At 45.4% G+C, this 25,168-nt stretch overlaps 1 protein-coding gene across 6 annotated transcripts in view; it reads right to left on the bottom strand.

The window, feature by feature from the left end:
* GSE1 (Gse1 coiled-coil protein) overlaps positions 1 to 25,168 on the bottom strand; it is a 1,546,392-nt gene that overhangs the window by 65,349 nt on the left and 1,455,875 nt on the right. For 5 of the 6 annotated variants that reach the window (XR_011283474.1, XM_069636384.1, XM_069636395.1 and 2 more), the window contains one exon: positions 6,888 to 7,087. Coding sequence is in view for 5 of the 6 variants with exons in the window: in XM_069636384.1 (XP_069492485.1) it covers positions 6,888 to 7,087 (200 nt within the window). In the remaining variant the exon portion in view is untranslated. Of the gene's footprint in view, positions 1 to 6,887; positions 7,088 to 16,874; positions 16,896 to 25,168 lie in introns of those variants that run through there. The other variant, XM_069636411.1, reaches the window with a different exon arrangement.

Here is a 25,168-nt window from a genome sequence, read left to right as displayed (position 1 = left end):
GTCAGTGTGGTGGTCACAGGTTCTAAGCTGAGGCATGTGGCAATGAACGTGCCCTCGTGGGTGCTACATTGCAATATCGTGGTTCCACCAGATAATCTCATCTCCTAGCACAAAGACCAGGTATTGATTCACTCCCTTAAAGCGACAATGTACACCAGGCATACATTGTTATAAAACAAAGGGGTGCCCGTTTACAGTCCCAGGTCCTTTAGGCGTTATATAGTAGTCAACAGAACAATTGGACCCATGGAACCAGGAATAGCCTCTCAACACATTTATTTACTTCATAAATACCAATAAATGTTCAATTTATAAAAACTTTAATTTGGATATAATATTCATATAAAATACTAGAACATTTCCACAGACAAATATCTACAAGTTCCACTCATACTCAATCACTCCTACCATTCATTCAATGTTTGCTTTTTCGTATCAAATTTTTTGACATGTAAATATGAATGGCCTCATATATGGACGGCCTCCGACCCTAACTCCAGATTACACAAAAGTCCTCCATTCGATTATCTGATGGCTCCGTCTGTGCGTTTCTAATTACACCAACATTAATGATACGAGAAAGCTAAAATTGAATGAATGGTAGGAGTGATTGAGTATGAGTGGAACTTGTAGATATTTGTCTGTGGAAATGTTCTAGTATTTTATATGAATATGATATCCAAATTAAAGTTTTTATAAATTGAAAATTTAACATTTATTGGTATTTATGAAGTAAATAAATGTGTTGAGAGGCTATTCCTGGTTCCATGGGTCCAATTGTTCCGTTGACCACCAGGCATACATACCTGTCCCAAGACTGATCTCTGAAAAGTGTCAACAGTTTGAGGTTGCCCATTTTAATTGGGACCAACAGAAAAACGACCAACCTGTCCGAGAGGTGGCAATGGCCAAGCCTCTCCAGGACATTTCAGTTTTCGTGTTTGGAAGGAGGAAGTGAGGGACATTAAAAGGCATGCAGAACAAGTTCCAAAGAGTAAGACCGGGGTCCGGTTACTTGTGAAAGCATCCAACATACCCGCCTGCAGAACTATCCCTACAGGCAAGCAGCGTTCCAGTGCATTAGCAGAGAATCCCGAGGTAGTAAACACACACACACAATCAACCATAACATATTGCACCCATATTCTGCCCTTTTGAGGGCACACTGCGGAGCCCCAATACTTCTGTAGCCCCTGGAATATATATATGTGTGCAGGGGCCATAAATGTATTGGCAGGATCTGGGCAAAAAAGGGCAGCAATAACATTGAATTATTGCCAGAAAAATTGTAATGGGATATTCTCTGGCACAGAAAAAGTTATATGAAATCTCGCCTGGTGCTGTACAATATCAAGTGCCAGTTTTGGTGGAAAAGTATTTATACCCAAGTACCTATTGAATAATTCCGTTGTACAGACATGTGTGGCCTGTGGAAACATTGCCGTGGGAAGGGACAATCAAGGTGCTCGCCCCCCCACCCCCCCCAACACACACCAAGCACAATTAGGGAAGGGGATGAGATATTCTAACAACTGTGTATTTTGTGGTAAAAGGAAAAAAGTGAGCAAGCAGAAAAAAGGAAAAAAGAACAATATTTTTCCCTTTTAGGTCATAATGGGTTGGTCACTATTTGGCATATGGAGCGCGCCTACATACACCCCCCCCCCATGTAGAGTGACATCCTTTGTGCTGGACATACCATGTTCTGTAGGACACACACACATATATATATCTCTATCTCTATATATATATATATATATATGTATATATATATATATATATATATACACATATATATATATATATATATACATACATACATATACACATATATATCTCATCTTGTACCCAAACGTGTTCATTTCTGTCTGAGTGGTTGTGAAAGAAGGCTATTCTCCCAAATCGTTGTGAATGTCACAGCCACACGTTTTCAAACATGCCGGAGAGGGTCCGTTTTCCAGTGCAATGCCTCATTTTTGGCCGAACTGAGGAAAGTCAATTTCTTCAGATTTCGACAAGGGATTGAAAGTCAGTATCAACCCCAACATAAGAGCTCCACAAAATGTATGCACTGATCCCCAAATAGATTTCTTACATAAGTACACAAAGCTACTAAGACATCCCGAAAACAACTGCTTCAAAAGAACCTTTGTACCAAGAAACAAACCCCAAAATGCATTTATATTTATCAACTTGTCCCGTTTAAGGTTCAATAAAACACATTTAAAGTGTCAGAAGAACAGACATTTTAGAATTTACTTTTTGTTGAGGTCCAAATGAAAATTGTGCACACCAGTTGAGAGAGAGCACATTTTCACATTTGCGGACTCCAGTGAAAAAGTATACAAGCCATAGCCTTGTGAGATGAAATAAAAATGTACTTGCACGTAACCATATTCCTGCTGCTGATCGCTTTTACAGATTCACATGCAGGGCCTTATGCCACCAAGAAGCTTCTGAATGCTGGAACATTAAGTATCTCAAGACGTATCTAAACAGGCTCATCAAAATTCATCATACTTCTCACGTAGGTCGAGTCGAAGGAAAGGAGACAGTGTCATCAGCTTTGCAAAAGGTTTCGGCGTGGCTGGGCGAGAACATCAGTGTTGAACAGGCTCGATATGGATTGTCCTTTGGGCATTAGCTCTCCCTCAGTGTTCACTACTCACTAGAGTAGTATACAACAGGGCTATTGGCCTGGATATGTTTTCGAACTGGCTTAATATTTGCAACCCAAACATGACATTTCCCCAAGGAATATAATAATAATTTCCTTGATTTTACTATCAAACATACTGAGGGCACTCTGTCCTGTACACTGTACAGAAAATCCACTGACGGGAACACCCTACTCTCCCGTTTGGTCAGTTCCTTAAGGATACGACAGAACTGTACATCTTTGACAGACTTTAGTACCAATTCCCAGATTTTAGACACCCCTTCTTACAGGTGGAGATTACCCAAAAAAACTGAAGTAATTCACGAAAAAGAGCAAGGTACACTCCACAGGGAGTTATTACTCACCCAAAGGCAGAGTAAACTTGACAAACCAGACAGACTTGCATGTGTCACAGCATATGGCCCTCACATCCAGGATATCAAGGGGATCATTAAAAAATACTGGTCTCTTAGACTGACGCTCCTCAGGGATGTATCCGTTTTTCATTAAGAACATCTAAACATCTGAGAGACAGATTAATACATTCTAAATACACTAGAAACAAGCCAACCACCACCATCTGCAACCTAGGCCCATTGTCTGCCTACTTTCCATGTGGAAAATGGGAAGCTTGTAAATGTACTAAAAAGGTAACTTGCTGCCAAGTAGGAAGTAAACAATGGTCATTACGGGCGATGACTAATTGCAATACCAGCAGAGTTGTATACTGCATTGAATGCTTCTGTAATATGAGAGGAGTCAGACAAACATTGAGACCAGTCAAATCTAGAATCACAGAACATCGTCCCAAAATAAGGTAAAAACCAGTATGCCGCCTTAGTCCAACATTATTCGGAACACAAGGCATAAAGAGAGTGATCTGATATGGAGGGTTATTGACTGAATAAAAGGTAGGCGCAACCCAAAACAAACTTCTATACAAAGAGGCTAGGTGAATACACTGCATGCATACACACAGGGGCTAAATGAGGATTTTACTCCCCCCTAGGAAACTGTATCGTAGACCACGTTAAGCTGATTTGTACACTAAACTGCTACTCGTGCTGATGAGAATTCGTACTGCCAGCATGTCGATTGTGGTCATCATGCACAACTATACACTATGTCAAAACAGACCAATACAGCCTGTGAATTTTGCAGACTCTGAATAAAATCGATTATTTTGACTGTGACACAGATACAATATTTCTAATGGCTGTTCACCAGAGAACAAAGCAAATAGGAGTTGTCTTAACAGAAGTCTTAATAGACACTTTATACAACCTTGTAAAAGTTGTTAGGCAACCAAGACTGTTGGGTATGTACACCTACATGCCCTCTACTGACCTGGATTGGTTTCCCTTGACTTCCCCTACAACACAAACACTGTTGAATGTATGCATAGATACAGGTATGTGATTTTGACTGATGCCATGACAATTTAAACATGCCACTTGGTTATATACAATCATATTGACCTAATTATCCTTACCCTTAGACTAACTACACAAAGAAGTAATATACACACTCTGACTCCAGGCTAAAGCGAACCCCTTTTCTTTAAATAATATATTAACCCAGGGACAGCAGATGGGTGAGTTCTCCAATTTTTTTTCCAGGTTATCTTGGATTTTGTAAGTGATTTAAAATATAACCTTAAACAAGCTACTCTTTACTTGCGCAGGGTTCCGCATTAAATCACAAGCTGGTCCCGAGGAAGGCGTCTAAGAAAGCCACGCCAAAACAAGACTTTTATGTAAACAGTCACGTCAAAACATGACACACGTAGACCTTGTTCCAATAATTTGATCGTCCTAAAGACCATTGTAAGACTTGTAAATTGTGTTTTTCTAATGTTTATGAACTGATTTGCAACATTCTAAGCTTTGCACAAACGAATATGTAATGTTTTTATGAATTGCTGTGCTGTATCTTTGATATATTCTGTCTATTGATATACACATCATATCTCTATAATTTGGGACATGTATGAATGTATGTATATTTTTGTTAAATGCCATTTGAACATTAGGAATTCTGAATTGCACTTTGTCGATCAGTTACATATTTAATTTAAAGTGAGAAACATCTATTTGATTTCTCTATAACAAATAATGCATGCAACTGCCTCTCTTGGCACCTTAAAATATATGTCTGCAGGAATACCAGACACACATTGTGTTTCTAAATAATTTATAAATCTTTTGCTGAGCCCACCGGGAACACATTTCGTTGCCTGGTACACCCCTCGCTAGAGGCTTATATATTTTTGTTCTGCGACAACTACTATAGTTCTCCTTAAAGAGAAGAGGGCAGTTTTGCACTCACTCTCACTATTCCCTTCTTCTTTTAAATAATATACTTCATTCGGATTTCAAAGACATACTAGAACTCAGCATCTACTAGCATTGATCCAAATAGGAACTAGTGCCATTATTCAATATCAGGCGTCTTATTGGTATTGAGCATTTATATAGCGCCCTATATATCATTGGAATGATCTCAAGGTGCTTGTGGGTTGGACGCCTTTGGGGACCGTAGTGCAGGTCAGTCGAGATAGTAGGGTAATATAGGGTGCTTGGGTGCACTCAATACGTGTGCAGCAAGTGTGATTTGCCTGATGGTAGCTGCCTCCTAACAATAGGTGTGGTGGTAGTGAGAGATCAGTCGAATGTGTGCAGTTGGGTGGTTGGTCTTTGAGACTGCATTTTGGCGGCATTAGGCCTGTCTGTGTAGGACGTTTAAGTGTCCAGCTAGGCTGATTTCTTTCGGCGGGTACAGCTGCTTTCTCGATGTTGAGGTGGTCATGGAGTATTGTTTGTATGTGTGCAACTAGGCCAAAATTGATCGAGGAGTATAGCTGCGCTCCATTGTGTATTGGTGTAAAATAGAGCGTGAGCATAGTGGTAGGAGAGGCGAGTGGATGATTTACTCTTAGGCGCCCAATGTTCCGGGATAACATTCAGGATCGGGACGAGATGGCAGTGGTCGTCCTCGGGTTTCACAGTAGCGTCACTCTGAGGTAGATTCACAGGTAGGACCGTGGTAAGTTATGTTTTGCTCAGCCAGAGAGTCATTATTAATAGGCTCAGCACTATTTGTTTTCGGAGCCCATTTTCCGGGTCTCTGGTTCTGGATTATGGTGGGTTACAGGGTTGGTCTAGCGAGGATATTTGGTTGTAGGACAGGAGATATCTCACTCCGACGTGGTCACACTGAGGTAGTGATGCTAAAGGACAGGCTGGACATTGGTCAGTCAGGTGTGACATTAATCAAGGAACGACAAGGAACGTCACATCATACAGGTATATATTGCATTTGAACAAAGGTATAACCAGCAAACAATACAATGTTTCAAAAGGAAGGAAGGCGTTCAGAAAAATTGAAATGCTACGAAGAACCGAAGGCTACTTGGGGATCTCATCCACGCCTGTCAATATTAAATGCAACACATATCCAGAAACGCCTGCCACATGGTATTCTTACATGTAACCTGTTGGGTGACCAGCCTCCTTCAGTACATAGCGTTCCAAGACCCAAGGAAAACAAGAATGTTCTGCCCAAGTGTCATTGGGTTGCGAGAGATGGAAGGAACAACTGATGGAGGCATTGTTCTTCCTGCCCCTGCGCCCCACCTTGCTTCCAAATTACCAATTCACAGGCCATCTGGGCATACAAATATTTATCAAGGTGAATGGGTGCAAGCAGTCTTAAATATTTATTTCATTGAGTGGAGCATGATCACTTGCTTTGTTTGAGATCCCTTTCTCAGAGGTAAGAGTTTCTCCTTTGATTCTGAGGTACCCCCAGTAAACATCGGGGAATCTAACATGACTTACCCACCAAAGCATGTATAGGAGGTTTGAGTGGACCATTTTGAGGGACAGAACTGTTGGCAGTGTACACAAATTGACTTCTTATGACGTCCAACAACCCGACCATTTCAATAGAACGGGTTTTAAAGCTTTGTTCCAGTTCCTACTCACCACCTAATTTTACCTTTCCTTGCATAGGTGTTGGGTTTCTTTTGAGCAAGAGTGGAACAACAAAAAGAACAAAGCTTTTCAGGAGCAAAGTATTACAGTTCGGCAACAATTTTCTCCATTACGCTCTGCACACACTGAATGACTTGCATACCACCAGCAAAAACTGACATTGCGACCAGAACTCTTAGTTTCCATGAACTACACAAGGCCTCGTTTTAACATATGCGCTATAACAGACCTACCTGTCTGCCGTCACTTCTCCATACCCCATTCACGGTTTTGGTAGGTGCAATGGTCACCACAGGGGGGGTGCTTGGCACGCTGTGTCCTCCCGGTGGGACAATGACCGGGCCCATGGGTCCGCGCTTGGGTGTGCTCGCTGGGGAGCTGTGGTTGGTGGCTGGCGAGGAAACGGGGGAAGACTCGCTGCTCAGGGAAGATCCTGCCAGGGAGACACAAAAGAAGCAAATGAGATACTAGCAACACTCTCACAGTAAAGCACCCATCTACAGACGCAAGGCAATGCTTCAGCGCTAGTGAACCGCGAGCAGTGCCCGGTCATCGAGTTCTCTGCCTTCTCCTTGGATATCACAGTCAACTTCACTATCGCACACAATCCAACTGTGGAGAAGCATTCTTCAATTGTCACTCATGCTAGAACTACCCAATTCCAGCTTCTCGCACCGTCTTCCGCCTCTGTGTCGTGTGCGAGCACGAACACTAGCAAAACCTACAGCCCCAAACCCGCAGCAAAGACTCCAGAAGGACAGGCGGGCGGGGGTAACTCAATTCATTTCCCTTTAGCCTTTGAGCAAAATATCATGATTAGCATAAACCCGTCTGTGCCTGAAAAGAGGCCCGCCCCTGGGGACTTTGGCTGCATTTGCATAGAGATATGTAAAGTCCTGAAATGGAAGAGATACAAGTGGAAGGCGTGCGCCCGAGCAACCAAACTCTGAGCCTCAGATTTCCAGTATCCGAGAGACTCACGAAGATCTCCAGCAGTGGTGTGTCAGGGGGCCACTGCAAAGGCATGCGGAAGCAGCCTGGAGGGGAGGAATACACGCTGAAGGTCCTGAACACATCATGCAAAGACATATACATAACATTTTCGTACCCACAAGAAGCCAAAAACAGTCACGATCACAAGGCACCCGGCTGGCATTGCTACCACGAATGTTATCCCCTGCTGTCGGAAAGACAGGTTCTTACACTGAAGAATTAAAAACTGACAAAACATAACAGCTTGCAAACTGGTCACAACTGCAACGCTGCACATTGGGAAATTGAGAAAAAGAAACATTGGAAAGCTCTTTGTAGGCCACGGTGCACTCTACTGGACTAAAGTAAATATTATATAGGGGATCAGGGTTTGAAACTGACGGGAGCCATTTATCGCCTGTGCGGCCTAGATGACACTGGTTAGCCCGACACAAGCAGCTACTAAGTACTACATTGGACTCCTAAGGCCAACTGGTGCCATAGAACAAATACCCATGCAACTTTCATTCTGTACTGGGTAGAAATGAGCATAATAGGTCATCTAAGGGTTGGACATAAATGTTAGCTTTTGGGCACACAAAGAATCCTTCAAATGGTATTAGCCCATGTGTGTTTAGTTTTCTCCGGGCATGTATACGTTTATGTTATCCGTGTTTGACTGAAGACTGGCAACAACTAGGAGCAAACAAAATATGATGGCCGACAAACAAGAATCAGAGACCTCATCATTGGTCCATCCAGGGACTGCCTGCGATATACCCAACCAATGGTGAAGCTGGCAGGTACTTGCAATGAAGATTAGTGCCAGTGCTTCAGAAAATACATTATTTTCTAACTTATGAAAAAGGAGACTTTTCAATTCAGAACTCCTGAGATGGTGGCTTCTGTCGAAGTGGAAAATGATGGGCACAAAGTATAAAGAAGCAGCCAAAGGAACCAAGGCGTCTGGGGGCGGGGAGGCGGGAGTGTAGGGACCATGCAGGCCAACCGTCACAGTGTTTCTGGCTTTTCAATCCTCAGATAGATTGGATTCTATTTTATTACTGCACATTCATGCCTTGGGTCACAATTGCCTACTCTTCGGGCTGAACACCCAACCCTGCAGTCGGATCCAAGATGGAAGATCACAATAAAACGGTACTCCGCAGTCTGTCCCAATCAAGGTCAGGTGCAGCTGTGAGGTCACGGCTCACATCACAGGTGGACGCCAGCTTCATCTGTCTTGCTCAGCCCGGTTTTCTATGGTGGGTTCTGTGCCCATGACCATAATTTACCCACCACTCACCGCAAGCGCACGTGAATGGCCCCGGCCACCCCGGGAGGACTTCAGGAGAGGCAGCGACTAGCATTGCGCATTCCCACTTTCAGTCCTCCACTAAATCTTAAGTGCTGACACCAACAAGGGAAACTAGCCGCGCCATCTTGCTTTTATAGCGAGGAATGCCGGTAATGGAAGCAAAGCAAATGGAGCGAAAGAAATGGCAGAGCCTGGTGGGGATGCGGGGAATTGCGGTCAGCGGCCTGGGGAGCAATTAAAACCACAGAGCTCAATTTGTACAAAGCCCCTGCGAGCGCAAAAAGGGGGCTCAGTCAAGGAAACAGGCTTTTCCATAGACAACGGCCTCCTGCGCACACACTTAGCAGCAAAAAACATTCGGCCTGTATTTACCAATGCATTTCTAGATGTCCTTGTTCCCCCACAAAAAAAAAAAAAACATGAAAATGAGTTGCTTGGTAACCAATTCGAAGTCGTCTATGTAGGTCGAACGGTTTACATTATCCGGACACAATGATATAGATTTTGTGATAAATAATTATTGTAGTCTATTGCAACCTCCGGGGAACCTGCAGGAAGAAAAACGTTGACATCACAACTATTGGGTAAAAGGATGGCAGTAGGGTGGGGTGCGAGGGGCAACCACACTAATATGCAGCTTCTTTTAGCCGAGCCACAAAACGCTCATTTGCTTTTGGACTAGGGAGGTGAGGCGCTCTGTTATCAAATAAAAAGACACAAAACACGTGTTGACAAAGGCCACTTAACGAAGCAATCCACGTATACTTGCTGTTAAAAGCAATAGCCCGGGCAGCACCCACTGACAAGGGCTTTCATTTGGTGTATACATCTAGATGGGACTACATGGGTCTTGGGAGGTGAAAGGTCGGGGGTTGTGACCCTGTGGTTGTGTGCCTCTCTGTGCCACTGATTATGCACGTTAAGATGCTTCCGAACAGAGACTATGCAAGAATGAGGTCAATTCTACCACTCATTCGTTTAAACTGCCCCAGAAACCAGGGTAGTGCCCACTGGCATCACGACATGTGCAGCTCCACTAGCCAAAAAGAGAAGACCTGGCTCGCTTAACCTCACCTCACAAAGATGGCCGCTGCAGACGCAGAGCACACAAGTCTGGAAAAGGGCCAGAACTCTGCCAGCCATGACAGAAAGTGGACTACAAGAACTGTTTATTTTGTTTAACTCATTGGTGCAAGGCTATCCAAAAATCGGTTATGCCAATAGTGAGAAGTGCATGCTCACCTTGCACAGTGCATTCATAGGTTGTGCATGACACGGACTCTATAGCATCTTCCAACTACAGCTGACCCAACCAGGCCGCGTATGAATACATCATTGACTAATGCATTCACTGGTGGGCTAACTCATGAAGGTGGATGGCTGGGATAAGCACTCCATCGATGTCACACCCCCCCAGACAGATTTAAAGTGACGTGCCTCCAAAGGCCCGTCGCTGTAAATTCAGGCTCTCTCCCTCTTGGAAAAGAACACGTAATGCACACGTTTTTGCAATGCATCTTTTTGCAGGGTAAAGGGACTTAATTCAAAGTAAATCTTGACGGGGTACTACTGATCCTAGAACCCGATCATATGCCCAAATGTGCAATATAACCCACCTGACAAGAGAGGATGTCCCCCCAGTGAATGACTAAGAAAAAATGACACTTCTCCCCCCCTCAACAGAGAACTGGCACGGGTCTGCTAGATGGGCTGCTGCTAGGGGAGTGTGCTCAATGCCTCCATCAATGTGACAGGACACCGCCCCGCCGCAAGCAAAACAATCTTTTGGAAGGTTCTGGAGCACATGAATATTGCATTTTTAGGCCTAAGTGACGTCAACCCTTGCATACAGATATGGAATAGATTGCTCTGGACTGGTGCAGGGTGGAAGAGCGGGCGGGGGTGTCTTAAGGGGGGGCTGGATGATGCTCTGATGGAATCTAGAAATGGAAAGGAAAAAAATCGTGGTGGTTTTACTCGCTTTTCAGGGAGCTTTTGCAAATTCGGATTTCTGACTTAAAATCCCTGCCAAAGGATGTTGGGGAGCTAGGGAAGTAAGAAGAAGGGCTTTGAGGTTTTGTGTTTCTTGGGCATGACCTACGCACGACACCCGCAGGTCCTCGAGACCTGCTATAGCTCCAGGCCAAGTCACCAAGCCCATTGCAGAAAGGCCAACAGTTACGTACTACGATTCCCAAAATTCCTCTTCTGGTCAAAGGGAAAACCAGGATCGTAGCTGGTAGAGTCGCATGGGGATTCCGGAGGATGAATACCAAGGGGAAACGCTATCTGGGTCCCCAAAAAGTAGAAAATGGCTCTATCGCAGGTACCCAGATCTTGCTGACAGAACTGGACAGCATCTCCCATAATTCAACTCTTCTACTGAAGGAAAACCTGGACCTACAGAACTTAGTGATTTGTAGGAAGCAAGACTATGAGAAGAGCCTAAGCAGCTAGCAGAAGTGTGTTCCAATACCCAAAGCAGACCGTCCGAGGGGAGGGGGGGGTGGGAGGTTGTGACCTAGGGACCTAGGACTGGTCTCTACACACCCACAGCACTCATTAATTGACCTTTTGAGTCCACCAAGAAAATGATTTCTTCTTCTTTGGAACTGGTTTAAGATAAGAATAACCTGGTTTTCGGACCACAAGACTAAAAACTTGTCCCATAAACCAGCTCGCAAGTGACTAGACTCCTGTGGGTGGCGATTTCATTTGCTTTTCTAAACCACACACAACCATGGCAGAATAAGTCTGTCCCATTTTACAGGTTCACAGAACTAGAGTTTCATTTCTAGTTGTGTGGTTATTTTGTATGTTTTGCATAGGTTGCACATTTAGAAACATATGTTTGGAATGAATTCCGTTCACAACTTTTTTTCTTAAATCTGTATGTATGTACACCATTGATTGGTGAAAATGTGCAAAGTACACCATCTTTTGGGGACTTTTTGAAACTATAACCTGTGCAGTACTTTCCTTGAAAAAATGTTTTCTTTGTCAAAAAAGGTCCTAAATTAAAATGGCTACCAAGTCACAACAGTAGTCCATCAGAATCATTGTTTTCCTGATCCAGGTCGGTGACATTGCCTTTTAATGGGTTAGCCGGAGATGTAGACTCAAGTGTTATATCCAGAGAATTTGCTTGGGTTCTACATTTATTGCCTTTGGGGGCTAATTATTTATGAGCCTCACCTTTAGTAAAGCAATCACACGTAAATTAGCAGTGTGCAAAACAACCCGTGTGGGTAGGTCAGCTCTCCTTCTGTATGCCCGTGTTTGATGCCCTTTTTTGAGCTTCCCGGTACATAGGGCTTTCCCTTTTGTTTAACCTCTCACCCACGAAGAAAAAGGACAGAGAGCTGAGGGGTGGAATTCCATGCCGAGACACGCATTGGAGTAGCAGTGTGTCAACTTTCCCATCACACACACAGACTGGTATTACACCGGACTCAGTCAAAATGAAATCAGGTTGGGGCCTTTCAAACAGAGAGAGATCAGCACATGCAGCCCGGCCAGCAGAGAAAACTTTCTGGAGCGGGATTCAAGATGGTGGCGGCCTCATTTAAAGACTTCCACCCAAAACGCAAATCTACTGGGTGTCCCAGGGACTGAGCTGGCACAAATTATCTCCTAAAACCCTTTAGCCCATTGGGAGTCCTTTTCCCCAAAAGCTCCATGTAAGAGCCAGCTACCAGCACGAGACAGAGGTAGTTTAGAGTGGGAGTCTGGAGGCAGAGAAAGAGCTCTGGGTGCAGAGAAAGAGCTCGGGAGGACGCTGAATGCAAGATCAGGGGGTGAAGCAGAAGATAAAGCGGTGGAGAGGTGAAAGACCAGGAAAGCCGAGGAGACTAGGCGAGGACGGCAACCCGAGTAGAGAGGGGGTTGCTGCAGAAACTTAGAGAGGAGGAAGGGACCACAGAAGAGATGCAAGGTGAAGGAGAAGAGGCTCAAAGTGTCAAGAGGAGGGTGAAAGAAGACAAAGGTTGATGGATGGGAACAGAGAATACACAGAGGGAATTGCACTCTGAGCCATAGAGTGTGACAGGAGGTTAGAAGGAGGTATAAGCACACAGAAAGCCATCAAGAAGGCGGACAGCAGAGGTCAAAACTAAGCAAGCAGAAATAAAGGAGAGCCCCAATTACATAGCCCAGATGTTCCTCTGCACCAGGCATGAGGAATCTGGGATAGTAGTCCTGAATTGGAAATGGCAAAGGCAATATCACAATTCCAAGCAGTCCAAGAAAAAAAACAAAACAAAAAAACAGGACTCTATGACTCTCATGCGTGGGGAAAAGCTGAGCGCTGTGTATTTAAGCATTAGGCCATATCTACTCTACAAGGAGATAGACGAAGACAGGGTGTTGGGGGACTAAAGTATGGGTCTTATGGCAGGGATGTGAAGAAGAGCCCCCTGACTGTGCCAGTGGAGAAGGCCAGGTAGCCAGTCTTGTGTTCTAAGTTGTGGGACTCACTTCTGCCTCGCCAAGATCTCGCCACTGCCAGACCCACATCAATACAGCACTGGCAGTGCTACCCAGTCTTCTATCCAACACAATGACACACCGACGACACACAAACACTCACCCATTAATCCATGTACTCAATACACAAACTAAAACTTGCCCATTCAATTAACCACTAACCCACTCACGCACTACAAACGCACATACATCCCCTGGCCACTCATGTTCTCACCCAGCCAGCATACAAAACACCCAATACACCAACTCACTAATACACCCACAGGCTAGCTAAAATAAATACATAAAAATATAAAAGGCAGACCATCTTAACTTGATTTAAAGGTATTGGGTCTGAGCTGATAAAACTAACCAGCTGTGTAATGCGGGCAGTACCTGTAGGTTCTCTATTTCAATGCTGAACTGAACACTGAAGCACATGCATACAAAGAGGAAACTCCATTGAAATCCCCATTATCTGAAAACACAATGATAACCATTGTATAGAACAATTAAAGTAATGGAAGACCCCCGTAACCCTCCATCCTTTTCTGGAAAAACATCCATGGCAAAACGTTCAAAAATGGAGTAAAGTCCCTGGTGCCCCAGCCACTCGCACAACATTCTCTTTACTAAGACCTTGAAAATGTACCCACAAAAATGTAGGGTCTAACCCTGCGCTCCCCTCCCCCCGTGAAAATTAAATGGAGCACTTTAAAGCCCTGTGTGAAAATTGGGTAATAATAAAACAGTTTGCAATCTGTTTTGTATGGCATTACATGAAAAATACAATAGATGCAAGCCGCTGACAGTATAGGAATATTTTGCAACAGTATTGTGAATGTTAGCACGCGTCACACTTACATGAAATCAAGGATGATAGCATGTTCCAAACTTAGATGGAATCGTGAACATTAGCCTGAGTCGCATCTAGATAGGATTATGAATGTTAGCAAGTACTACACTTGGATGGAATTGTGAATGTACACACGCCCCACACTTGGATAGAATTGTAAATGCCGTTAAAGAAACTGTGAACCATTTAACTGAACAATAATAACCGTTACATTGTTTATACCGGTATACAGTTTATACCGTTAAGTGTGCTTTTCAATCTGATTTGGAAAGACTGCAGTAAGTAAGTGCTGCGCAATCTTGGTCTTGCACTGTTGGATGTGCAGTCTGCCAAGTAGTTTCAGTTGGAGCAGTTTTTAATGCCATTCCATAAACCACATGTGCCTGACATAAAATCAATATGTTAGCAATAGGAAGAATAAATATAGTGCCAAGAAGGAAAAGGGTTTACTTTGGGATGGTGGCTTTGGGGTTTATATAGAATGGATAATGTTTGCTAAACATATGACAATGGGGGATTTCCCTGGTTCCATCATTGAATTTACATATAAGTCACACTGCAAAATTCACTCAGCTCTGTGGGTATTCCCTGCTGCCATACCAAAGGGTAGCATGTCTGATTACTAAACACCTTTTGGACCGCAAGTAAACTAAAGGCTGTAACGTAAAGAGAGAGTGTGTGTGTGTATGCGCACAAGCGTATACTACCATCAGCCTCCATTGATCTGTGGCATGCAGGTAATCAAGATGGCAACATGTTCATCTTCACCAGTAGCCAGTGGGGGAGCTAAAAGCCTAATGACCACTTAAGAAAAGCTATTCAGTTTGCTTTGCCAGTCGTAGCAGGGCTCCCCCCCTCCTCACGCGTGTATGATGGAAGCAAGGGGTGGCATTTCAGTGGAAAGTATGTTGAAAAGCCCAATTCTGGCCCCGGGTGCCTGGTTTTGTTTGTGATGATAAATCTGACAATTTATGACCTTTTAGAAAATATTTGTTAAGATTAGTTAACTCCACCTGCTATACCGCGATAACCATGATATGCCGTCATTTGGCAAGAAGGTTATCGTACCGTCATAAAACTAATACTGTGACACCCCTATTACCTATGTCGTAGATCATAACTCGACCCAAACTCTCACCCCCAATCCACTATGCTTACTCTCTAGTCTATACCACTCATTTAAAGTACAGCTATACCCCTCGATCAATTCAGCCCAGCTGCTCACATACGAAAATTACCCAATAAACACCTCATCACTTTAATAAAACGCAGCTATATGCCATGACAAACTGGCCTAGCTGCACACATGAGTCCAACAGGCCTAACACAGCCAAAACCCAGTCTTGATGTCCACCCACCAGGCTGCACACATTCAACTGATATCAATAACACCACACCTAAATGATAGGATGCAGCTACCATCAAGCAATTACACCAGCTGCACACGTAACTGGTGCACCCTACGACCTTATTCTCTCAACTGACATGGACTACGGTCCCCGAGGGCGTTCAACCTACCAGCGCTTTGAGGTCATACCAATGATATATAGAGCGCTATATAAATGCCAAATAACAAATTTTCATGATGCCTTTTCCCACATCTGCCAGTATATAAAACATGTTCGTTCATGCTGGCCATGCCCATACACGTTCATGCATCCTGTACCAATGTATGCCAGTATCACCATATAAGGCCTCCCAGCCAGTAAAAAAATGCCATGCAACAGAAAAACTATAACTAGACTGGCTATACCAAGATATGCCAGTGTACCACAATGTCACACTTACGTTTTCTTTTACCATTGATGCAAAGTAAAAAAATGCCATTAAATACAAAGAATATATGGCTAGACTGGAGCTACCAATGTAAGCCAGTTTATCCATGTAATAACACTTACCACACTTGCTTTATCCTTGATGCACAGGTAAGGTAAAGCAAACTTTAGTGTTATTAACTGGCTAGACTGGCCTACATTCAATGTAGTACAGCCTAGCCATGTAATGACACTTACCAGGTGTTTGCTTTACTCTTGATGCATAGTACCGTGCATCAAGGGTAAAGCAAATGTGATAAGTGAAGCAGTAACCCGTGACTAGACTGGCATTTCTAGGTCAGTATAGCCACAGGATAGTGCTTGTAGGACAGTCTAACCATGGGATAATGCTTGGTACTGCGCATCAAGCAAAAACAATACCATGCGCACACACAATTTTAAAACCCCTTGTTACAGATTAACAACACCACGGATAATGCATTCTAGCAACGCAGCGGCATGAGGCTCTTCTCAACGCAACACCCTCTCATGCCTTCAAAAGTGACCACCTAGAAACAGACCTGCATTCAGAGGCTGACTACTTCCAAGCTGCTAACAAACACAGCAGCAACTTTCTTGCATCGCTCGCTCCCCACTAATCTAACCCACTTCACTCTCTTGCAGATCCTACCAGAGCGCCGTAGCACAAGCAGCTGATGGGGAAATATTTTGCTGGAAGGTCCAGCTTCGGTGCAGACAAACAGAGCCTGATCCCACCCACTCTAGGACGTGGAAGAGCAGAATCCACAATTGCAGTCTTGTGCTAAAAGTGAAGATCAGCGCCCATTTTGTGTACCTTTCATCAAGCACAAGTCTCGTCCTGTGAAAAGCAGATCCTCCCGCTGTGCAGCACCTGCTTTGACACACAGGACAGAAGATATGAACACGCTTTAGACTTCATCTGCTGGGGAAAAAGTACTTACCAGTCACAAAACTCGAAAGACTACATGCGACTTTGGTGGGGATTGGGGAAAGCACGCATTTTAACACTTGAAATCTGAAAAGAGTGAAATTTAGAGAGAACACCGTCCAATCACAGAGGCAGGAGGGGAAAAGGAGCTAAAGTAGGCTGGAAGCACACGGCACAAGGAGACGCAAACAGCATTGGCACGCGCCATTCTATGCAGTATGATACAGAGGCACGGCAGGCGATGCCAGCAGCATTAGGGGAAAAGGACACAACAATGAACGTCGGGTAATTATGAATTACATTTTTATTTTTTCAAAATGAACTACACACGCTCCTCCCCTCCCCAGCATGCTGTGCCTTCCCTGTTCACACTGAAGGTTATGCATGCATAATGAGGCGCAACCCAGCACCGATGATTTAAACTCCCAATACACACATTTCCCAAAACTAAACTTCAAACAAAAGGTTGAATTGGTAGGAAAAATAAAACGTATTTTTTTATTTATTTAAATGTGTATAGCGCGCAAACAGCCCTTGGGCATCGAGGGGCTGTTACATGTGATGAACTTAGTTACGCGAGGCCTCCGAGTGGCCTTTGGAATCAATTCAGACTAAGGGTCTCATGAGGATAGCGCAGGGGCAACATGCTCGCCTTGGAAGCAAGACGACACAGAGCAAGACAGGTTCGATTCCTGGGCCCACGGTTAGAAACCTCTGGGTATTAAGCGCGTTATAAATAACCTATCATATCATAAATACATGTATATGATCTGCCTACTTTTGTACACAGCATGTATGCGCATGCATTTCGTTGACGCACTGATGCAATCGAAATGATCGAAGAGTCTCTAAGAGTTAACATTAGATTCTGGTGCAATCATATTTGGAAATCAATCGGCGGTCTCCATCATATACGGTTTTAGGACAGGAATAGTGGTAGACCATGGTAAACACGAGAGGTCATCCCTTCAGAGGGGGAGGGGGCAATCTGGACTGAGCGACATAAGGAGGTATGGCAAGGCCTTGGAGTGCATAAGCAGAACTTGCTATGCCAGAGGTAAACTGATCAACTGACTCGCCCCTAAATATATAAACCAATGGAAATTGAGAAAACACAGGAGGGTAGCTTTAATTCTAGATGCTAAAAACGCACAGGCAGAATCCTATTAAAATGCAAACTACATTGAGGAATATTGCATATGGTACCTTTCAAATGTTGCTCGGTTTTTTGTCATTTCATTCCCAGGTAAACAGGGATAGCCTCCTTTTATCAATCCCGGAAGGAAGGAGGCGGCGGCGATGTGACGGATCCGTCAGTGTGCTACATACACTTTCTTAGCTCAAGATCCCACACCGCACCCATTACATCACTCTTTGCACCAAGAGAAGTTATCGCAGGCAGCACTTCCCCTCGGGGGCGCTTCAGCAAAAACATAAAACTTGCGTCATATGAAGAGGCGGCAGCGCGAGCCGCTTGTCTAACAGGAAGAGGTGCCTTTCAGTGGCAGCTGCACACGACGCCTGGGGGTCAAGCCAAGCGGCAACTCTTCCCGCATAATCCGGCAACACCGGGCCTGCAGGCAGCCAGCCAGCTCCGGCTCCTTCCTTGTGCTAGGAGCTCCCAGGAGCCCTGCACACTGCACCGCAGAAGAGATACCTGTGGATGAAAACATCAGCGTTACAAGTGGAAGACCCAGACAGTGTGACCGCTGGCTTGGCCTGATGGGCTGGGCCGACTCCTAGTGAGTCACTGTGGACTTGGTGCAAACAGGCGCCATTACACCAAGTTTCGGGTTAATGATTTTCCAGGAGTGCAGATGTAGCATAGTTGTCAAATGCCTCCCTGTGTGGCCCCTCCAGTCACGTCTGCAGTTCTCACCCAACGGCCTCGCATTCTGCCACTTTCACTTCAGTGTTTCCAATTGATAGTGCGGGTGAAGAAGTCACAGTATCCAAAGCGGTGTTGGGTGAAAAGCCAGCACTGATGAGAAGTGGACTGCTTGGCCTGTATGCATTTTTTGCCTGAAAATGCAATTATTTCAACGCTTAACTCTGCCTTTATATGTTGTCAGCCAAACCTGAATTACTCATGGAGAAGATAGCAATTAGGATTGCCCCTACAGCCAGTTTTCAGTAGATTTAAAAATCCAATTAGCCAACACTTGGGTAACGCACCGGTTTGTAATATTAAAGTATTAAAACACGCAGGCACGGGCAAAAGGCAATTTAGATCCCAGGGGAGGCCAGAAGGGACAGGCTTCAGCCACTGCTCACCCTGCCCCAGACTACAAGGAGCAACCATGGCACAGTGAGAGTCAGCTAAGCCAGAGAGACCCGAGCGCTGTGTCCAAGACAAAGAAGCAAGACTAGGGAGACCTATACGACACCATCTTCACAGAGAAGACCGGGCGAGAGAACACAGCCAGCAGAAGGTGAAAACCTGAGTAGCGCCCCAGTCATAGACGCCAAGTGAAGCGAAGGAGACAGTCGCCATTACTAGAGGGCAGTCCAAACGAAAATCAGGGGAGGAAAAACTAGTCTGGTGACTTATTTTTTTTTTTGCGAGAAGAGGGGAGGATCTTGTGGGCCTGCAGAGACTAGAGCAGGTGGACTCAACGCAGAATAGGCGCCAGCCCAAAGAGTAAGGGTGACCATTGGGCCAGGGTCGGAGCACCCTGGTTAAGCATCTTGGAAAAACACTTGAGCACTAAAAAGACTGAATGCAGGGACACAGTACAAAATACCCAGAGCATTATGGGGAATTCATTTAACACTGAACAAAAAAAATCACCAATCCACCAAAACGGGGAATTGTTGAATGTGAGGAAATAAAACCCTCAGAACATTAAGTTTGACAGCTGGGAACAACTGAACACAAAAGCTAATAGCACACAAAAACAGCATATTGGAACCCTGTGACATACGCCAGTGAACTACCCTCTTGGGTATAACGGATATAAAGAGAGAACTGTAGTAGTAACCATGACAACTGGATTATCATCACTGTTAGGGAGAATTCTCTGTTTAGGCTGAATTTCCCTCCCTAGTGAGTCCCCCAGCAGCTTTGCTGGATTTCTGGGGTTTAATTTTTTCTCCTGCCAAGAGTGAGACTCTTTTACCCTCACTCTTGGACATGTTGAACTGTGTTATCTTGGACAAACCTTGTGTTGAATGGGCTATGGGGTCTTTTATTCCATAGGGCCTCATGTATTTTTGTGATGTGGGTTACACAGCACCCTCTGTGCCGTGACCCAGGGGTGTCCTAGGGACTCCCCAACATAGACTCCATACCCTGGGACTGACTACTGTCTCCCAGGGCATGTAAAGTCACCAAAGACTTTGCTAGTCTTGAATCCTGAACAGAACCAGTACAAACCATCATATTGTGGACGTACTGGCTGGGGCAATTCGATTGCCCCAGGGTCTGTTAGTCGAGGGGGCACGTCTCCGTCCCCCCTGATCGAGTTTTGGCTGGTGGCAGTGGAAACTACGTTTTATATTCGACCGCGAATATTTTCCTATGGGATTTCCCATTGTTTTAGGCTAACACATTTAATTATTTATTTACGGTAGCCTTAAACATACCGCCGGTTTATATATTTATTTTTATAACTCCGGTTGGGACTTTTTGCCAAAACTTGATTCTAAAATGGCGTTGGTGTTCGCCTCTGTAACTCTGACCCAAAGTGGAGCCCTTTGTTCCACTTTTGGCGGGCTTCTCCACAGAAGCCCTCCAAAGTGGTGCCACTCTGTCTGGGGTACTTAGGAGGGGTGGAGGGGGATTTAGGCACCCTGGACTGAGTTACCTTGGTAACTCAAGTCGCACTCCGTCCTGATTGGCCCAAGTGGTGAGCCGCCCGGCTCACCACTTAGCATGTTTGAGTGACAGCTAGGCTGGGTGAATGGGGGTTTGCTGCATAAAAGCAGGGCTTTGGGGACTGGGACTTCAGAAGTCGCCACAGGACCAAGAATCCGACGAGGGAAGAGCTGAGCCGACCTGCTTCGACGACACCACCCGGTGGAGCCCTGCTGAACCGTCTCACCACTTTTCCCGACGACCGAGGAGAACTCCTAACAGAGTGGCTCCTTCCCTTGACTGGTGGGGACAACCAGTTTTCGCCTTCTTTTCGCTTCTCGAGGTATCTCGTGGCCGCCTTGCCAGTGCCAAGCACCCCGGCAACCGGAACCCCACCACTTTTACCCCAACCACGAAAGTCGGTACAACCCTTTTACCGGAGGACTCCGCGGCTGGTTTCTTCCCGGGCAGTGCAACGACCTTCTTCTTCTGCTCTTCAGCGAGAACTTCTTCTCCCCTGACCGACGTCGAGCCTTGCTGCCACTGCCTGGAACAACTGCCACCGCTGGAGGATCCTTTCCACTTAAGGTACCGTGTTCCGCCTGGCTTCCCTTGCCACCGACTGTACGGGGTAGATTTAGCCCCCGGCTTTCGAACCTGGGAGTGCCTGGGACACCCTGGCTAAACTTTCTAAGCCACTCTAAACTCTTTCTAACTCTTTGCAAGACTTTGAATCCCTAATAACAGTGTGATCTTGGGCACATTTCCGCTCCGGCTACTCTAAGAGTGGGCCCTGCCCAGTGACTTTTGCTCACCTGTGACTTTGTGCTTCTTTGAGCCTATTGCAAGTGTTCTGGACCTTAGAGTGGTGTGTTTAACCCATTTCTGCTTTTTCTCTCCCTTTCTTGGAAACTACTAGAGTGTCATCTAACGTTAAGCACTCACCTCTGTTTTAATTAAGTGGTGTTAACCTAGAGTTGTCTAGATAGGAGAAAGGATTGAATCTACTTTCGTTATAACTGTGTTTGAAGTGTTTACTATATTTTGCTAGAGTGTTTTTAACTTATGTGTATTTTAAATAAATAACTATATACTTTTGAAACCAAGCTCTGGTCAGTGTTTGCTTGTGCTATTGTATTTTGGTACATATTGTGTATACTTTGCATACTGCCTAACTCTTCTTGAGAGAAGTCTGACTGCTCAGCCACAGCTACCAGGTAAATCTGGGTGGTACAGACTGCTACCAAAGGGGTTTACTGCTCTACCTGTAGTCTTAAATCTTTTGCAGTGTTCCCCAAGGGAACTGCACAGGTTTCTGACTAACACTCACTAAATAGCATCACTGGATTATCATCACCCCATAGCATCCTGACCCACCTATCCTTCGAACAACAAGACCGAGCCCACCATCTGTGACATGTGCGCGCTGGAGCCGTATGCACGTTCACACATAGGTGAAGGAAAAGCACAGGTATCAGATGCACGCAAAGTGGCCTGAAACCATTTGGAGGCCAAATAAATAATTGTGGTGTGTATTGAGGGTGAGTGGGAGGCACTTAACAGATCTGGGGGTGCAGGCACAAAGTATTGACCACAGAGGTTAGTGCACATCCTGATAGCCTATGGTTTGCATTTTGGCAGCAACACTGACTGTTCAGGGGGTGACCAACTACTTTGGAGTGATAAATTGCTATGGAATTCGAAGAGTTACGAATAGATTTGTGTTATATCGCGTGCAGAAGGGGCCTGGCTCAAAAGAAGCAGTGCGCTTTACCAAGGGAGGGAGCCAGCTTGGGACTCCGCATTACAGTAGCACAATACTTTTGGTTGAGGCTAGTGAATGATTTTGATTCGGCCGGCAGGTATTGTTGAAATAGCCACGTTTTTAGTGTAGGATGTGGATGGCTTTAAATCCTTTGCTGGGATTGAGTTCCAGATCGTTGGCGCGCGTGTGCAGGACTGCAGCTTGTGGGTCTTTTCTTTACGAGTTAGCTTCGATCTTTATGCAGTACTTAATTCCAGAATCCGGCCGCGTCTAAGCACTGCAAGAAAAGCTATTAACCAATGTAATGGTACTCACTCAATGCATCAATCTCAAATGAACGAAGGGCTGGGTTGGCCCTACCTGGATCGAATATGGAAGATGCAGGCTGGCTCTTTACCAGGTTGAAGTACTTCACTCGTGAGCGATCTTTCCAGGTGCCGTGTGTGTTAAAAAAGTATGATGCAAGCATATAGTATAGAAATGCAATACCTGGGTATTATATGGCAATAGCTAGCATCGGATGTGTGCGCGGTTTGGGTCCATTTGACATAAAACATTTGACCTTTTGTTTCAGTCGAAAATGCAGGGGGAGACACCCCACTTCCCCTGAACCTAATATATATATATTTTTTTTTTTTAGAACGGAAAAAAGGTAAAAAAAAAAATCAATCAAATGATTTAGGTCAATTATGCCAATACTGTGTGTGCACGTAAACCTAAATTGATTGGAGTATCTGACATCAAGACCTAGCATTTTGGGAGAGCCAGGAGATTTTTTGAGAATACACGGCATGTGTGAGCTGAGTAGCTAGCACAGTAAGACAATGCCGGCTGTATGTGGAGAGTGGCTGGAAATACGATGACAACACCCAGTAACAAAAAACAAGTTATCTTTACAAAAGCTAAAACTGCTGCCTTGCTCATCTTTCTTGCTTGCAGGCCGCGGCAGCTGTGCCTTGGCAGGACAAGACGGAACACGGCAAAGGCAGCGGCAAACGCATGTCTCCTGTAGATGGGATTCCCAAAGCGAATCGTGTTCATATGCGCGTGATGAGCGGACATGGCTGACAAAGAGGGAGCAGAGGGCCAACTGGAACCCATCAGATGTCCGGAGCGAGAGAGAGTCCACATGAAGTGAGCCGTGCGCTGGCCTGCAAAAGGGACAGATTTGGGCAGGGGCCCGGCTTTATCTTGATGCTCGACAGCTTCGAGTAAGTCCCAGGATGCTTTGCAGCTCCTGCGACAGAGTTCAAGATTGGAGACGGCTGCAGGTCTCAGGCGGCAGGCAGTTCGGCAAGCCAGGCTGGACCAATGGCTGCAGGCTGGCCGACACAGTGGCTCTGGGTCAAGAATCATGGTCTCTGTGCTGGCTCAAGGATGTGGAACGCTGGTCAAGGTGTCTCAGCGGCTTTAGTGACTGCAATGTGACAACAGTCAGTGGTGCAGCTGGTCGCGGTTCGAGGGCTCGACTGCCTCGAAAATGTCCTTCAAAGATGGATGCTCATTGGTACTTGTGTGGCACTCCACCTAGTTTCTTCGCAGTGCTTGTGGCGTCCTTTCAAGGCGGACGGCAAAAAGCTGAGGATTGCTTGCAGGCAATGGCATTGTCCTTTGTTCAGAGACTCTCTGGCACTTCCCACTTGGGAAGCTTGCTGGCAGAACCTAGCAGGGCACGGTGTGTGCTGGCAGGGTACCAGTTCTGGAGCTGCTGGATGGGTCTTCAGAGTCCGGTATCTGCCTCGGCTCCCTGGGAGATGTTTAGTGGACAGATCTTGCTTCACTCTTGGAAATCCTGGCCTTTCTTCACTGGCACAAGTTGCAAGGTAGACTGTACCTTCAGTCAGGGTCCAATGCAGAGTTATTCGTTCCTGCTCCTGGTGAAGTCTTCAGATCTGCTAAGTGAGGGGTGCAGCCCTCTTTTAAAGCCAAATGGGCCCCAGTGATTGGTGCAAGTTAAGCCTACCTTAATCAACCAATCCGGGGTCCCCACCAACAATCTTCTGTTATGCGGGAGGTCAGGACCAGAGTGCTTTGCAACAGAAAAGTTAAGGGGCGACACCATGTTCTCCTAAGTCCCACCCATCTTCCTGTCTGTTGTAGATCAAAGTGTCCCTCTGGTTAACTGAGCCCTCAGTTACTCTTGATCAAAGCGCAGGTTTCCCTGGAAGTTTGTGACGAGAAGAGACTTTCAATCTCCCTTAAATCACATACTTCTCCCTCTGAAAGGGGTCTGCTCTGCAGGGTTGCCTATGTTAAACAGTGAACCCAGACATGCCATCCACTGTCCTTCATAGAGAGGGGTGGGAACTAACTTCAAGTTGAGACATTGCATATCAAAGAGGTGTTCGTTTTCCTGCCCATTGTGAAGTCCTGTGACCAGGCCTATTCGCAGGCCTGCTTCAATTAACTCTGATCAGTATGCGCCACCACCACACAGAACTCAGACAGTAGCATAGGGCAGATCCATGGATTCTGATATTTAATTAGGCTGGCCATGCGAGGAGGAAGGTGTTGGCCTTTGCCTCTGGGTGTTTTGGTGCACCCCTCTCTGTCACCTGTCAAATAAATGTGACGGGGAGGACTGTGCCTGTAGGCTCTGTCCTCACAGTACACTGGACT

The sequence above is a fragment of the Ambystoma mexicanum genome, chromosome 1q (assembly GCF_040938575.1).
Source record: "Ambystoma mexicanum isolate Mex_15411 chromosome 1q, UKY_AmexF1_1, whole genome shotgun sequence".
Classification (NCBI taxonomy): Eukaryota; Metazoa; Chordata; class Amphibia; order Caudata; family Ambystomatidae; genus Ambystoma; species Ambystoma mexicanum.
This window is presented reverse-complemented; position numbering and strand designations above follow the sequence as displayed.